Genomic DNA, 17537 nt, shown 5'->3' on the forward strand with positions numbered 1-17537 from the left:
CACGAATCAGTGGATTAAAAGATTAATAACGTTGAAAAAAGTGTCCAAATCCGTTAGAGCAAGTTTCAATTCCCCTCTCTTCTTTTTTTAATCGGTCCTCCGAACCCGAACAGAAAAAAAACTGTTTGCCCTATTCAGAGAAATCGCGTGATGCCCCTTAATTATTTCTAAGGGTTGGAAAGAGTCCGAGATAAGAAAAAAAACAACTTCAGTGTGTCTGCTACTAACAAAGTTTCATGAACCAGAAGCGTGAATTCTTCTCTAAAGGGATTCTCTGAAGGAATTCAGTTTAGGAGAAAAAATATTTACAACTTGTTTTTAACTGTAAACAACTATAAATTGAAGAACAAATAGTTTCAAAATGATCTCCATCTCTTGCGCAGAACAAAAACAAAGTTCATAACCTACTAAAGTGTAGCAGACCAAAAACATTTGTCTATGCCTTTCTGGTCTCTCTCCTCCCCCTGCTAAACAAACCAAGTTGATGAGTGGTGACGAATGGTGGGGATTGCAAATCAAATACGAAACCTTGTGATTTTTTTCTCAACCGCGTTCGTGGTGTAATGGTCAGCATGGATGCCTTCCAAGCATTCGACGGGGTTTCGATTCCCCCCGAACGCAGATTTTTTTTCTGTAACAGGATATATTAAACATAGCTTGTTTAGACACTTCTAAATATTTTAGACTTTGCTCGCCAGTTTCAGTGGTATGAGTTGAAGCACCAAACACTTCGTTTTCAGGGCAAAAAATCAACTTTCAAAGACTTTTTTTTGAATTTTTTTCTCTTTTAATTTTTCGAACTTTTCGACCTTTTAATAGGAGATTTACTTGGAAATTTCTAAAGATATGTTTTTGAGGAAATGTCTGAAAACTGAAATCTCATCGAATTTTAGGAATAACAAAAAATTTCATGTCTCGAAACATCCCAGAAGTCGAGAAAATTCGTTTTTGAAAATGTCTGTTTTTGCATTGAAAACGTGATTTTTTGTATTGAAACTGATACAACTTGTCTAAAACTGGCCAGCGGGTTCTAAACTTTTAATTGCGAGGCTGTTCTCAACCTATCCCGGAATTTTCAAAAAAATCTTGGTTTGCAATAGTTGATCTTTCTTTTTCAGATTTTAGCAAAGATAAAAAAAATCTATTTCGAATCTGGCTTTTCTATTTTTGAACCGATTTGTATTTCGATTCGAATTCAACGCGATCCTCCTTCTTCCTTTTCCGCCCCGGATATACGGAAGTGCACAAAATAAGTTGGAAGAAAAAAGTTTTCGAAGGGAAGTGCATGAGAGCACAACCTGGATGACGTGGGCGTGTACGTGTGTAAGCTTTCAATTCCAATTAGCCAGATTGCCAACTTTTTTTCGCCAACTCTTCTTTTATCGCTTTTGTAGGCATCTCATATGCCCCAGAAACTCTTCTTCGAAAACTTTTTTCCCTCTAAAAGATTTATGAGCATTTCCTAGGAAGGAAGACGGTAATAATCCAGGGGACCACGTGTTTTTTTGTTCTCCGAGACGGGTGAGCAATGTGGCTCAATAGCTCAATTCTCTGGCCCGCTTCAAAGTTCCTGAACTGCTCTTCGAGTCTCTTGTTTTTTCTTTTCCTCTCTTTTTCGGAGGTCTTTTTATTGTCTTTTCTTTTTAGAATGAGTCTAGTATTTTCTTATATGTATATTTTTTTTCTTGGGAAAATAATAAGCAAGGAAGTGAAAAAAGTAATCGGAGATAGAAAATTTATTCATAAGTGTCAGATCAAATTTTGCCGTTGGTGTCAAGTTGAAAGCTGACCTTAGGTATTTTGATTTTTTTTCTAACCCTGAAACTTAGAAAATTTCGAGTCACGTGAAAACCATTCTGCGAAAAGTTCTTTGTGCTCTCATGGCAAATTATCTACCGTATGCCGGCTCCTCCCTTCTCCAATTTATGCGGTTTTTTGACAACTCTAATCGGAGCTAATCGTCTCGATCGTGCCTTGCCATCCGCTAAACTCCGCCCACTTTTCTTTCTTTTTTTTGAAACCATTCACTTCTCATTTCTGCTGCCTCGGTTCAATTTCTCTTCTTCTTTGCCTTTTCAATCTTCCAAAATGTGGGTGGGGCGTTCTTCCTCAAAGCTCGAAGAAGGAAGAATGCAAAAACATGGTTAGAGTTTCGGCGTCCACAATTTTTTTATGCACCCACCTTCTTTTTTTGCTGGTTCTCTTTTCTGTTTCTCTTTTTGATTCCAAAAAAAGAAAAGGAATTGAGAAGACGCCAATTTCCGTTTCACGAACTTCTCATTTTAAGCACTCCCAGGGAAAAAAATCACCCACTTAGATTTTCCTGACGCCTTCAGAATCCATTGACCAGTATCATTTGACCTAGTTGGTACGGAGCAGGTCCGCTTTTTTTTCTGATTCAATAGATCTTCACTGTGTCTTTTGGCGTGGGTTCGTAATTAAAAATGGACGACGCGATCATCCTCGTTTCATGACGTGATTTCTCAAGTGGCACTGGGTCTTTTTTTTTCTTTTGACTTTTCTATGATACTTTAGGAGTCAATAGAGGCGTTGGGAAGGGGGTTCACTTTCTAGTTCTAAAAAACTGAAATGGTGTCGAGTGATTTTTTGAACACTTCCCATTGAAAACATCCCGCACAAAAGAGAAGATGTATCCAACAACGTTCGTAATTAGCCGCACTTTTCTTCGATGGTTTCACTCTCACATGAATAGGAGGTAATATTCTTCCCTTTATACTTCTTCTTTGCCACCATCACCATAACAATTGTCATCTCATCGCCTTTTCAAATCAGTGCATTGTCCGTTAAACGGAGCATTCGCCTCATTCTCCATTCATTTTTCTCACTCTTCCTTCTCTTCAATATGTCACACAGGCTCACGTTCCTTTTCAGTCAAGTATAGGCACTCCGTCAGTAAATCGCTGGCTTCCTCTCTCTTTTTTCTCCCTAAACACAGAAAATTGCAAGTTCCCATAGCCTTTTTATCATGCGCATTATGCTCGAAAGTTGTTGTTGTCTTAGTTCCGTTCCTGCGTCATTGTCAACTCTTGCAGATATTGAATTGACAAAGTATAATCGGTCTGGCATTTATATATTTCAGCTTTATTTGTGATTCTGCATTTATCTCGCTTAACAGTATGGGCTGTCACTTCTCTCGCACATCGTCCACCGAAGACATCCGTAAAAACATGGAGAAAGAGAGAGGTAGAGTTGAAGTAGAAAGTTACTGTAATGTGTGAATTGCTATTTCAGAGCCAGTGGTAAAGAAAGCAGTTCCAGCTAGCCGGGCACCAGCTCAGGAGCTTCGTAGCGCCAACAACGGCAATGTCTTACAAATTGCTGGAAAGCCAATCATGTAGGTTTGGGATGAGGGATTACTGTAGATAGGCGAAATATTCTGAAGAAAATCAGAGTAGTCGAGAATGGTTGCTAAAAGGAACCGGAAAAAAATTTTCTCGCAAATAGGGTACTGGTAGGGATTAGTGTCGAAGTTGCCTGAATTATCTCCGTTATTGTAAGAGATATCAGAAAATTTTAAACTGACAGGATATTTTTGGTATTATAAGGAAATTTTTGATAGTTGAGTATTTTTCTTTTATCCTTCGCGGGAAACAAGGAAATCGTCTCCAAATTAACAAAACGTCATAATAAAAGCTCGCCACACACGTGTAATTTGAGCTCAATTATCTCGAGTCCTGTGAACGATAACTAAATTTTGTGAACTAAAAAATTATTAGTGGTACTGTGATCAATAATTTATTAGTTGACAACTTTGCGATAGCTTTCAAAGGAATCGGGATTATTGAGCTCGACGGTTTCACTATCAATTCCTGGTTTATGGCTCATCTGTCATCCCATATTACCTCATAATTACTGTAGTCGTAGAAAATGAATTTGACTTCTACAACTCCAAATAAAGCTCCATGGCCATATAATTGCTTTCCAAATTTTATAACTCGGAAATTAAATTTGTTACAAGCCTACTGTATTTTTACGACGTTTCCACTAGGCGTTTTTAAAAATTTTGTTTTGGAGCTCATAAAAGCAATGACCCTTCCATCTACTGTAGTCTGACCAAGAAAAAAATAATTCAATTACCGGAAAAATGGAATTTTAGATCCACATAATCGTTGGAGAGGACTTAAAACGCCCACGGGTTGAAATGTTTTTACTGAAAGAGAAACGAGAATTGGCTCTTTAAGTTTATGGGGTATACTGTGGCTCATCTCTTTTTCTGAGATCCCATAAAAGACTTAGACGGCACCATAAGAGATTTATACCCAAATGGGGGACTTATTCTTTTTCAAAGTTGGGAAACTTCAAATTTGGGGAAAAAAGAAAATCAGAAAATGTTTTTTTTTCAGTGAGGTAGAAAGCGCGAGCCAGGCTGACTTCTTCCGTATGTTGGACGACAAGATCAACAGGGTAAGTTGCGGCCGGGATTTGTCGAAGATGATTTGCGTAGAATTGATATTCAATAATCATTATCAAATTAAAACTTGAAGGGAAAAGGTGGAGATTCCGATGAGGATTGATGTGTACGGTGGAACAATTATGGTTTGGTATCCTATTCGAGTGCTTCTGTATCATTTCCGGTTTCAACATTCCCCCTTTACCAACCAACGGAATGAATTCAATATCCTGGTGTCTAATTTCGCTTGTATCTATTTTTCCATCCCATCCTTACATTTGTTGCCTTCCTCCATTTCTTCATTTCTCTGAAACATTGTCAATTCTTCTTTATTTTTGTCTCCATTATTACAAAAAAAACCACTGTCACTTCTCCTGAATTTCTTCTCTCATTCCAAATGTTTTGCCTCCTCATATCCCTTACCATTTCCGCTTTTTAACGGTTCTGTAGTGCGGTTCCCAGCGACCAATCGTCCTCTCTCTCTAGATTTCAACGACTGTCTTGAATTTAGAAAGTGAGCTTCAGTCAGAGATTAGAATCTTTTCACGCCTACAACGCATATTTGGAAAAAAAACGCATAATTTTTTTCTCTGAAATCATTTTTCGTTCTCTGGGAAACAATTATTTTTCTGGGATTCTCAAACCCCAACAATTTTCTAGATTATCAAAAACAAAACCAAACTTTGTGACCAAAAAAACATGGAAAGCAAATTGAATCAAATTTACGTCTGTAATTTGGTTAACAGGTCTCGAGGAAATTTTTTCGTACTTTTTCCTGGTAACGTCACCAATTTTTCTCTGCTTCTCCCACATTCCTTGCATCTTTTTTTTCCTAAATTTTTATCTATGGATCGATGTTCATATGATCAATTTTCTGTCCCATTTTCTTGTCCTTTCAACGAACCCTTCCATACACATTTTCTCTATCCTTCTCGTTTCAGAGTAATAAATATTTTGGCCAATATATGAATGTGTTCATTATAATTTCTTATTCTCACACACTCATTTACTCCAAGAGAGAGAGAGCCCATTTTTCTCTTCTTACACCGGTGGGACACGCGTGAGTCGGAGACACCAAGAAGTGCACATTTTCCTTGTTCTTCTTTTCCTTCCTTTCTCATTTTTTTTAGTCTTCCACAGATTTCTTAATCCCTTTCTCTCAAGTACCAGAAGACAAACGAGCTCAAAGAATTTGTGATGTTTTTGACGTTTTTAAGCATTTTGGTATGTTTGTGGGTTGAAGAATTTGTCATCGAATCACATTTGGACGGTCTCGTGTTTCAGCTAAACCCAATTATTGAAAGGTGCCTAATTTCTTATACACCAGACGACATAAACGAATCTCAAACGCTCAAATTTAATAAGGACTCAATCGGGGGCCTAGTTTCTCACAATATGTTTGGACATTTGATACGTCTGAGAACGAGTCAAAACCTCAAAACATGTTCTCTCGTGGTCCCGGATGCAATTATCTCTTTTCCCAAAGTCTCCCGCGTTCTCAATATGCTTTGTGTTACAATTGCCCTGTTGCTCAAAAGTCCTTCTCCCGTTGTTTCTCGGTTCATTTAGCCACCTTTTCACTCCCGCTGTGCCGTTTGATTTTGAGTTCAAAACGACAAGACATTTAGGATTGATTTTGTTGAAAGTCCCACTATAGTTCATTATTTGCAGTCGGATTAGGATATAAAGATTAGTGATTATATTCTTGATAAGGTTTCTGGCAGATTTTTGCTGACGAGATGTTTCGGGATATCAGAATATCATAGATCAGGCTTAAGTGTGAGCTTGATTTATCAGAATATCATAGATCAGGCTTAAGTGTGAGCTTGATTCTGAAAAAGACATCGAAGCTTAGTTAACTGCTGAAACTTTTTTGCTTATATGTTAAACATTTTGTGAGTTGACCACTTTTTGACGTCGTTCACAAAAATAGAGATAATTAAGATCAAATTGCACATAGAGGATGGGCTTCTGTTGAAACATTTACGGTATTCTATTGAAAGTTTCTATGTGAGCTTTGATTTTTAACCATGTAAACAAGTTATTATCATTTTTTAAACTTTCTAACATCATGTGAAATTCTTAAAGGAGGCGAGACAGCAAAAATTTCGGGGGCAGTTCGGGGGACGAAATCGCGCCCATCGGTCGTCAGGCGCCTACGCGCCCTCATAGCTCAGCCGGTAGCGGCGCTGTACCCCTGAGCTGCCAGTCATGAGTTCAACCCCTCATGGAGGTTCTCTATGCAAAATATCAGGAAAATTTTTTTTTGGTGTCTGACCTCCTTTAAGCAACAATTTTTCGAACTTTACGCATATATCAATTTTCTATAGAAAATAATTATAGCTTACGTATCATGTGAGCCATGAATCCTTCTTAAAGCCAGTAATTTTCAAGAAATTTTGTTGAAAATGTTCTGAAATCAGCTCAGTTATTCTGTGTTCGACCCAATTTTGTGGGAATTGTTGTAGTAACTCAATTTCCGAATTATGGAGAGTCTGAGATGTCGACTAAACGTTACCCAAACCGTCAACTTTGAGCTGTTTTAACTCGATTACTCTGAAAAATATCAAAAAGTAGTTAACTGATAAAATTCTTATAATAATATTTAAAGATTTTGTCAGAGGACTACTTTTTGATAACTTTTAAAGAAATAGACATAAACTGGCTCAGAATTATAAGGTAGGACTGACGTTGAGTTATAGCGTTCACGGTAGTTGCCGGCAAACGATTTTTCATAAAAATAATGTTGCCTTATCACGTTTATGACCCCTATCAATCCGTTGTAGCAGTTATTTGATTTCAAAACCTGTTATCCCCAGAGATCGAACAAATCCATTTTTTCTAAACACAGTCGTTTGAAGTTTTTGCTCCGACTTCTTGACATATACACTTCCAAATCCAGAAATTTTCTTGAAAAGCACTCTGTGGGAACACCTAAAACTTTCGAGAGCCAAATCCGCCGACTAGGTTCTCAAGTTTGCTGAGCCAACATTTAGTATGCAAATCCTTTCTGAGGTGCGCGGAATATATTTTCAAGAACTTTCATTGTGACGTTTGTTTATTCATTATTGTGAGAACAACATGGCTGTCTGCTTTGAGTTTTTATTTTCGATATTTAGCGTTCTCATGACAGCCTATTTTCTAGTTGCTTCCAGTGTTATTTTCTTGAACTTCCAATTTTTGGTTTTCAAAGATGCAACTAGTGTTGGGCATACGACATCTGATGTGCTGGTTTATTTTGAAATATGAAAAGCTGCTCCGGACAGAAGAAATATACCCTCACAAGGTTTATTCTCGTCATTGTCGTCTTCGTCCTCAAATAAATCTTCTTCATTTTTCCCGTCATAAATTTGCAGTCACATTCAGAAGACAAACAGCAACCGCGCTTCCGATTGACGTTTCTCCGCTTTTTATATTAATTCGACATCTTTCGTCATGTCTGGGAATCCTCTTTTGTAGTGTTTATAGGATTTATGGATTTGAGAAGGGAAGAAATGGCATGCAAGGAGTATATACGTTCCTACAATATTTATATTTCTCACGACGAAGAAGAAGAAGAAGAAGAAGAATAAAGAACTCTTTTCTTTTTTTTCTCGATCTCAACAAGCTCTCCCATTATTCTCGCATTTTGCAAAGATCTATTTCTTTCTCATTCTTCTCACCATTTTTTTCAATTTTCTCAAATCCATTAGATAACTTTTCCCTGAAGATTTCCGAAAAACAACGTAGAAAGAAGACTCCAATGTCCTAATCAAGAAGCAACGTCGGCTCGACTCCTCCATCATTTTTCTTTTTTTCTCCCCGGTATACATTTCTCTTAGATAATCCTTCAAAGTTTTTTTTTTCTCCTACTCCTGGCTCAGAGGCTCTCATCTCGTTCTGCTCACTTAGAGCAAACGACGAAATAGTTCTCAGGAAGTCGATGAGGTCATAATTTATTTAGTAATATGAGCGTTTGGATTTTCAAGAGCCAGACTCATATTCGACAAGTGTATCTAGGGAAGCCTTTTAGTGGAAAATTTCTTGTTTTTAGCCTTCTTTTATGGTTGTTATTATGCAGTTTTTCCTGAATGTTGATCATTAGTTGATTTTTAAAAAATGAGGAGGAAAACATACACTACCGTCCAATAATATTCACGAAAATTTTTCTTTGGACTTTCTGCCGTTTTGACCATTTTCAAAAGTCTAGAGCTTTGCTGTCAAGTTTCCAATCAGTTCAAAAGTTTTAGAGGATGTAAAACAAAACTGGATTAAAAACTTTGAATTCGCCGAGTTTTTGAAAATACCTATTTTTGACATTTGCCAATTTCTGAAAAACTTCTTTTCGGCCCGCTTTTGTACTGAAGCCAAGGGAAACAGATGTCTTTCAAAAACCGGCAAATTGCTGAAAAACTAGAAATTTTCAAACAATTTCTGTGAATGCAAAGTTTTGAATCTAAGTTCGTTTTACGCCATCTAAACAGTTTAAAGTGATCAGAAAATTAATAGCCGAGCTCCAAACTCCTGATAATGGTCAAAATAGTCGAAAATCAACTGAAAATAAGTATTTGTATATCTTATTGACTGGTTCTGTGTTTGTCTTATTATCAGTCTCTATCAAATGGTCAGTGCATATTATTTGCTTGCATTGGGAACTTGAGTGGGATGCTAGTTGCTTACTAAAACTTCCATCAGAGTAACATTCAGTTATTTGACCCCACAGATAATTTCGTCTTCCTGCAACCTTGGCTTCCGGTGGCCTGAAAGCTTTTTTTCCAAAAATCTTGCTTAAAACATGAACATTCAGAAATTTTAGTTTTCTCTTAGTTCAGTTTTTCTCTTCTTCTTCATCTTCTTTGAAAAAAAAATTCAAGGTGCTCAACTACCAGACAGCTTACGTTCTGAAGTGGATGTGCCCTTATTCTCCTTTTTCCTTTTTTTTCATCCTGTCCTTTTTGCCTCTCGAACATCGCCCTGTGAGCACAGAAAAAACGCAGTCAACTGTGAACGTCCCTCTAAAACCTCTTCGTCTATTTGGCTTTTCCGAAATTTTGTGTCCTTCCCAGGGAGTGCACAAAGTATTCAACCCACACTTTCATTAATGAATGAAAATTTGAGGGATGTCGTGAAGTCGTCCTCAAATGAACACGCCTTCTACAAATTTATTGGTTTGGGGTGCTTCGTTTTTTCCGTCTTCTCAGTGCCAAATGCGTTTTTGCATGTCTTTGAAAAAGAACAACATGCACAACTTCAAAAGCACTTTTCGAGTGAATTCACTTTTTCCACTTCCTCTAGAAATAAGTTGTTTTCTATATATTCTGCCAGTTCTCAATTATACTGAGTGGTTTTGATTGGAGCTGCTTGCCCAATAGCTCATAAACTCAGCGGATCAACGTGTGTGGTTTCTGGAGCCTTAGCTTATTCTGTTTCATAATATAGGAGCATATAACAATCTTTATGTAATTCACTACATTTTCTTATAATGTGAAATACAAAACAGTGTACTGTACTACAATTTATTATACACATGTTGAAAATTCTGTTCTCTTTGTTATCCGTATATCCATCTGACTCATTTCATCTCTCACCCAATATTTCGACTGTCAGAATCTATCATGGAGGCAATCGAGCACATGATGGCCAACTTGGAACTGGATGATGTGAAGTGCAATGTATGCTTTCATGTCAACCGCGAACCATTCATTTTTGTTCGCTGCGGCCACACAATTTGCGCTGGCTGTGGTGGACGTTGGCTTGCCAGCTGTACTTATTGCCCAATGGTAACCGAAAAGTCTAGAATTGAAGCTGTTCAAATAGATGTTTCCAGTGTCGAACTCAAGTGAAGGAGGTCGAGATTCATCACGAAATGAAAGCAAAGGCGGAGGAATATTTGAGACGTCATCCAGGTAAAATTTTCAAAAAATGTATGATTACAAGGTTGCTGAATGTTGAACCAGAGTTTGAGATAGTTCTTTACTTATTTTTTTATAATTTGAGGAATCGAGTTTTCGCTACAAAATTTTTTCCCGAAACTGCCGTATTGTCTCAAATAAAAGCTTACCCCTTACGTACATTTAAACTCAATAATCTCGGTTCTTTTGAGAAATATCAAAAACGTTTCCACTGATAAATTATTTATCGTAATATCACCAATATTTTGTTAGTTGACATTCTTTTGATATCTCTTAGAAGAACATAGATGATTGAGATCGAAGTGCGCGTATAGGGTGGGCTTCTATTAGAGCAGATCCGATTTTTTTTTTTCGAAAACGCTTGAATTAGCTTGGCTATACCCGTAATATGCATTTTGCAGAGCAAGAATCGCAGCACGACATTCGTTACGAACAGAACATGCATGAGATGGTCTTCTGGTCCATTCAACAACGCAAGCAGCCAGGAGACGAAGACGTCGTGTTCTTCGGGCCACAACCAATCATGCCACCACACTTTTGGTATTTTTTCTGTAATTTTTCATAACCAATATGTTCATTTTTCAGCCCAGCGGAAGCCGCCGACTACTACGAATCGGTTCGAATTCACAACATCCGGCAGCGTCTCGACGTGCTCAGAGATCGAATCGGTGAGCAGACCACACTTGTCCAGCAGCAGTATCGCGAAGAAATGTTCAATCGTATGTTCTATCAGAACGAAGTCTCTTACAGAGACGAAGACCACGAGTGGCAAATGATCCACGGACGTGGATTGGTCCGTGTCCCACGTGAGTCGGGGAAAAATGCTTTTAGCGGCGATTTTCACCGATTTTTGCACCGATACGGCGGGTTTTTCATGAAAATTTGCAACATTTTCAGGTTCGACCAACCGAAACTATTGTCCACTCCGCTTCCGTCGGTCCCACAGCAGCTAAATTACTCGGCCCTAACTTGAAATTCTCTCCCGGTTCTCTGTATAATTCCCGATTGCTTCTCATCTCTTCTCATGTCTCCTGAAAACAATTTGATACGATTCTTGCTGTGAAATTCTTTTCTCATTCCTATTGTTTACTGAAATCCCAGAAATCTAAATATTTTAAAATCCACAATTTACTCTTTGAATCGCAAAAAATAAACATATATTTGGATTCCGTCTTGATAGACATCCCATCCCATCACGAAACTTCCGCGTCCTCTCGCAGTCGCTAGTCCGCGCGGCCGTGTACTACTCGTGAAGAAGAACAATTTTTCCAATAATAACAATACATATTTTATACATTTTTACGGGAAAAGTTGCATTTTTTGAGGAGAAATGAAGACTTAAAATATTTCACGCATTGATGACCAATTTTCGAGGATCCGGGGTACGTTACAAAACGAATTCAAGTGTGAAATTGACGTCAATTATGGACCCTGCACCGGATGTGTGGTTCGTCGAGCTCCAAAACCTTTGAGTACAGCTCAAAACTTCAGTCAGTCGCTACTTCTGAATCTTTGGCGCGTCGTCTTCCGCAATTTCCTCGACATTTTCGAAAATGGCACGGGTAATTATTTTTTTTTCCTCTCTTGAACACAACAAAGCCAATCACAAAGCTAATCATTTGAATGCTGACAATATATTTTCAGAGAACTGAGTACGATGATCCAATTGAGATCGTGCGAATGGCTCGTCTCGCAGTCAAGGAAGCCAACATGCGAGCGACAAGAATGCAGGGACAGACTACCCAGCAGTTGATGCAACGAGTGAAAGATTTGAAATATTGGAGCGGAGAAATTGATAGGTTCGATATCATTTTTAGTTTTCTTGGCGGATTGGAAAATTTCAGAGAGCTTGCGGATGTTAAGGAAGAGCACGACGATCTTCTTCGCTGCTACCGACGTCTACAACTCTGTTTGGATATCACTGGTCGAGCAACTCGGTGCAACGAAAGTTGTCTCGCTGTCCGCCGCAAAAAGGTTCAAGTTGGGGACCACACCTCTGATAGAGTTGATATGGAGCTTCATAAGGAGAAGGAGTTAATGTCAGAGACTGTGAAACAGATGAAGGAAGTTGGAGAGCGTGTGGAGAGACAGCTGGAAGTGAACCAGGCAGCTAGGAAGAATCTTCTCCGTGATTTGACTTTGAAGCAAGAAGCGATAAGTTTGGATCACAAGTCTGTCGCTATTGGAGCTGATGGAACAAAGACGGTGGTTCGAACTCCAGATGGTGATCGCTTGGATTTCCGGTAAGCTTTTTTCTAAAAACTGCTTGAAGTAAAATATTTTCAGCGAAGGTGCTCCTCTTCAACGTATGAGCGAGTACTCGGAATGGATTGAGAATACTGGAAACAACTTGAACTACGCGGCTCGCGCAAGAGTACATAGTCGAAAAATTGGACAGGTTTGTTCTTCATTAAGCCACTGAAAAGATTTTTCACTCTTTAGAAGTTGTGTCAGTCGCTTAGAGAATTGGCGTCACAGTTGCGTACCGAAGCGATTGCCGTGGAGGCTCTTCTGAAGGATTCGGTCCGAAACTGGCAAGAATGGAAGGACAATCTGCATTCTCAGGTTACTTCAAGTCTCGCAGTGTGATAAAACAAACACTTTTCAGGTCAACGGAAAAGACAAGGAAATAAAAAATGCCGATGGTGCCATTGAAGAAATCTCGTTCAGCTTGAAGCAAAAAAGTGGACCATTGCAAGTTGCGCTCTCTCGTCAAAATCAACGTGGGCTCCGTCCAGGAATCGAGTTGTGTAACGATAAAGCACAACATGCTCTTCATCAAGAGTTGATGATGCTCAAGGGGACATTTTTGAGTCTTGAGAATCAATTGGGTACGTCATAATCATGTTTTTATCTCATACGTAGTCGTAATTATTTTGCAGACAAGGCCAAGGAAAGTCGGAAGAAGTTGGAAAACGATCGAGACAAGCTTCAGCGCAAGTTAGACATCTGCGATCACAATTTGACTATTGACAACGAGATTCTTCGACAAATTCGTTCTTCGTATCCACACGAGATTCAACTTTCCGGATTTTTGCTGAGTGAAACGAAAGAGCATCGTTGATCATTTCACCATATAAAACTGCAGCATTTTTCTGCAATAATCAAACTTTTTTATGCCACTTTGATATTTTTCAATTCTTATTTTTTCAAAACAATGCTACAAAGAAGAAAAGTCCATTACAAAGTAATCATGTTTCTTTGAATTGTAACTGACAATCTATTTTTAAACGGATTAGTCAATTTAAATTTACAGACGCCAGAAACGGGTGATAAAAAAAGTAACTGTGAATGATACTTGTATTCTAAAAAAACAGAATGAAGCTCACGGCAGACAGTAGCAGTACCGGTGTAGCTGGGCAGAAGACAGGCCATTTGACCTTCCAATTAGGCTTAATCGCCTGAAATGCATCGAAAATAACTAATTTCAGGCCAGTGCAATGTGTCCACTGACAGTAGCAGTACCGGTGTAGCTGAGAAGAAGACTCGATGGCCATTTGACTTTCCAATTAGACTTAATCGCCTGAAGTTCAAGGGAAATAACTAATTTCAGGCCAGTGCAATGTGTCCACTGACACTAGCAGTACCGGTGTAGCTGGGAAGAAGACTCGATGGCCATTTGACATTTGATTAGGCTTAATTGCCTGAAATGCATCAATCAGGTAGCTGAACTATCGATTTTCCCGCACAAAGATGATTATTGCAGAAAACGCTACAACAACCGTCAGAATAGAGAAAACCGCAAAGACAGACGGCCATTTCGCAAAAATCCGCGACAACAAGTAGATCATTGACGACGAGTTTTTCAACACAATCGTTCATCGTTCTCCATATTCATACATTTTGACTCTAACAAAACTTACTTGTTTGAATTCCCGTTTACTCGAAGAAATTATTTATTTCCGAAACATTGGGTGTTTTTTACTTTTTCTTTGTTTTGGTGTCTAGTCATTTTTCAATCATTATAATATCTTCATTTTCCATTCGATTATGCAAAACGAAAAACAGTTTTTCCGATATTTCTGTTTGTTTTCAAATAGCGGCAGCAAATACATGTGTTTGTCGTGGCTGTGTTTGCGGTTGTTAGTCTACTCGGCCGTGTACTCCACGAGGACAATCGTATTTTCTTGTAATTCTACGGTATTTTTCATATTAATGCATGTGCCTTTACTTCACCATTTATTTTAACTTTTGCTTTTTCCATCAATTTTTTGCTAGTTCTCGTCCATTTTTGTCCCAATCTTATCAAACTTTAATTTGTTTCTCTTAAAAAACATAAAACATCTAATTTTCGGCCGAAAACATATAAATTGTGAGATACGATTTAAAGGCGCATGCATTAATATGAAAAATACCGTAGAATTACAAGAAAATACGATTGTCCTCGTGGAGTACACGGGCGAATAGGCTAACAACCGCAAACACAGCCACGACACACACACGTATTTGCTGCTGCTATTTGAAAACAGACAGAACCCGCTTTGTTTTTAATCTTTTGTGCCCCGTTTTGACATAATTTATATGCACATTTCTCATCATTTATTTTAACCAGATCTTTCTTAGTTCCCACTTCCAAAATGTTTCAAAAATTTTGCTTCAAAGTTTTGTTTTTTTTTGTCATCTCAAAGTTGTTTTGACTGTTGTGTGCGTTTTCATTTTATCGATTTTCCGTCAATTAATAAGGCACCAAACACAATAATATCAGTTTTGGTTCGTTCGACTTCTTTCCTTGATCATATGTTATCATTTTTATCGTATTTTTTTTTCACTGTTCAACATACTTGTAATCTGGGCCTTTGCCGTGCCTTCGCGGGCCCTGCCATAACTTCTTTCAGAATCTATATTTTCGAACCAACTAAATCAGATATGATAGAGCTCTACAAGTACTACAAAACGGTATTATTTGGAAAACTGTATCTTATCTATGAACAAAGTTACAGAGCAAAAGGAGCAAAAAAAAACAGGCCCGCCCCGGCTGCCGGGCCCTGCGAGAAAAGCCACTTTATGATCTGTAACTTTGTTCATTGATAAGATACAGTTTTCCAAATAATACCGTTTTGTAATACTCGTGGAGCTCTATCATATCTGATTTAGTTTCTTCGAAAATATTGATTCTGAAAGAAGTTATGGCAGGGCCCGCAAATGCCCGGCAAAGGCCCGGACTACACTAAAATAATTTTCAGGGGAAAAAATGACTGCGGATTTGTCGGATGTTATCCGATTCATTTCCGACAGAATTGCCGATTGCAACAAGCCCGAATATTTGTCTAAATGGGCCGAAAAGGCTATGAAAGAAATGCCTTCCTGCAGATATGCTTGGTCTTCGAGACGCAGAACGTTGAGACGCAATGCAAGAAGGTAGCAGTCGTTTTCATAAATAGTAACTTCGTAATTTTTGAAATTTCAGTATGGCCCATCAAATTGGAAGGAAGCTCAACAAAGTCGAAAACTTCGAAGGATATTCGTTAATAGAGAAATTGCAGTTGGCGTTTATTTTTAGTCGTCCAGTCAGCGACGAATTTGTGCAAACGTGAGTTTGTTATGAGACTAGAAAATCAATAATAACATTTTGCAGGCTGAAAAACGCAAAGTTCGAAATCGAACAGGACGGAAGAAAGAGAATCAGTCGTTTCTGCACAGAAGATAAAAGGATCGTTCCATTTTCCGAACACAACCAGGGTTTGAAATATTTTCAAGGCGATCAATGTCTGCATAATTCACAGCCGAGAAGAGTTAAAAAGTACGTTTGATTTCAATTATGAGATTTTATAATCAACCTTTTTTAGCAAAAGGATGTCAAGAAAGAAGGAACAAGGTCAGCAGGACGTGGCAAATGAAAACCCAAGTTCAGAAGTTTCCGCTGCTAGGAATGTCATCAGATACATTTCTGATAGAATCGGCATATACGAAAAGCCAGAAAGTCTGAGTAAATGGTGCAAGGAAGCATTGAAGGAATTTTCGCCTCGAAGTTTGAATTGTATGAGAAGCAGGTAAGTGGGTTCATCTTCATATTAAGAACAATTATTCTCAAACTTCAGTGTACGAGATAAACTCGGAAGAATTGAGCGATTGGAAGGATATTCATTGATGGAGAAGTTACAGCTGGTCTTTATTTTCAGTCAACCAGTCAGTGATGGATTTGTGAAACTGTAAGTAGGTTTTAACAATAGTCGGCCAATGAAAAAATTTTGCAGGCTGAAAGACGCAAAGTTCAAAATCGAACAGGACGAAAGAAAAAGAATCAGTCGTTTTTCCACAGAAAATGGAAACGTTGTTCGGTTTTCTGACCACCACCGTGATGTGAAATACTTTCATGGAGTCCTCTCTCTGAATAGTCCATTTACGAAACGTGTGAATGAGTACGTTTCATTTAACTGTGAGGTTCTATCAGCAGTTTTTTTTCAGCGACAGCATGGCCCGAGAAAAAGAACAAGAACAGCAAGACATCGAATATGAGAATCCAGGTCCAAATTGTCAGAAAGTCAAGGAGAAACCAGTTGCAAATATTTTAATTGAACCAAAGCAAGAAGTAACTGATGCAAAAGTCAAAAAAGAACCAACTGAAGATATTTCGTTTCTGAAAGAGCCAAAGCAGGAAGTAGTGGAGCAGCCGATAAAACAGGAAGTAGACGATTACATTGATTTCGGAGTAGATGTCAGTCAAGGAGCATTTAATGGACGCATCAATTATGAGGAGCTGGATAATCAGAAGGGGGTGTACCCGGGATTTCCACAAATTTCTAAATCAGCTTTGTCCACACGAGCCCAGAAAAGGCATCACAGTGCAACTACGGATAATGGAAAGCATGTGAAAACCGAAAAGATAGAATCAGAAGCGACTTCGTCGGATTCCGTTCAACAGGGACTTCCACAAATTGCGAAATCAGCTTCGTCCATACGAACCCAGAAAAGACATCACAGTGCAACTACGGATAATGGAAAGCGCGTGAAAACCAAAGAAATTGAATCAAAAGCGACGTCGTCGGATTCCATTGCATCGTCAGCCGATAAGTAGATTGACACCGGATTCTACAACTGATTGGAATAATGTGTTCTTTGCTATCCCTCTTTGTTTTATTCCTTCTTGTTCCTTCTCACATGATTTGTAATCACATCTTTTACCATTTTGACTAGCTTTCTCTTGGTTCTCATTTTTCTAACTCCCATTTTTTTGTTTTGAAGATCTTGTTTTAAATTTTTGTTTTTTTTTTCATTTTATATTGTAAATTTTCCTT

The 17537-nt window shown here is 38.3% G+C and overlaps 3 protein-coding genes and 1 non-coding gene across 4 annotated transcripts; all 4 read left to right on the forward strand.

Annotated features, from left to right (window-relative positions):
- Positions 1 to 549: 549 nt before the first annotated feature.
- Positions 550 to 621, forward strand: CBG28293. The gene has a single exon. It is a non-coding gene (tRNA).
- A 2516-nt stretch (positions 622 to 3137) lies between these two features.
- Positions 3138 to 4535, forward strand: CBG14323 (the record flags this gene model as incomplete). Its single annotated transcript, XM_045239542.1, has 4 exons — positions 3138 to 3204; positions 3253 to 3355; positions 4365 to 4425; positions 4506 to 4535. 4 exons carry the CDS (start codon positions 3138 to 3140, stop codon positions 4533 to 4535), a joined length of 261 nt encoding a protein of 86 aa, XP_045095393.1.
- Positions 4536 to 9990: 5455 nt separating this feature from the next.
- On the forward strand, positions 9991 to 13366 carry CBG14325 (the record flags this gene model as incomplete). The annotated part of the gene is made up of 10 exons (XM_002644410.1): positions 9991 to 10170; positions 10218 to 10296; positions 10704 to 10842; positions 10888 to 11199; positions 11949 to 12101; positions 12147 to 12545; positions 12589 to 12700; positions 12745 to 12867; positions 12911 to 13133; positions 13185 to 13366. Coding segments are annotated over 10 exons (1902 nt in total), but the record flags the coding sequence as incomplete, so codon positions are not given.
- A 2127-nt stretch (positions 13367 to 15493) lies between these two features.
- Positions 15494 to 17317, forward strand: CBG14326 (the record flags this gene model as incomplete). The annotated part of the gene is made up of 7 exons (XM_002644411.1): positions 15494 to 15660; positions 15710 to 15832; positions 15878 to 16042; positions 16089 to 16292; positions 16341 to 16451; positions 16497 to 16661; positions 16708 to 17317. 7 exons carry the CDS (start codon positions 15494 to 15496, stop codon positions 17315 to 17317), a joined length of 1545 nt encoding a protein of 514 aa, XP_002644457.1.
- Positions 17318 to 17537: the final 220 nt, after the last annotated feature.

This window comes from Caenorhabditis briggsae (genome assembly GCF_000004555.2).
Source record: "Caenorhabditis briggsae complete genome, chrX, whole genome shotgun sequence".
NCBI lineage: Eukaryota > Metazoa > Nematoda > Chromadorea > Rhabditida > Rhabditidae > Caenorhabditis > Caenorhabditis briggsae.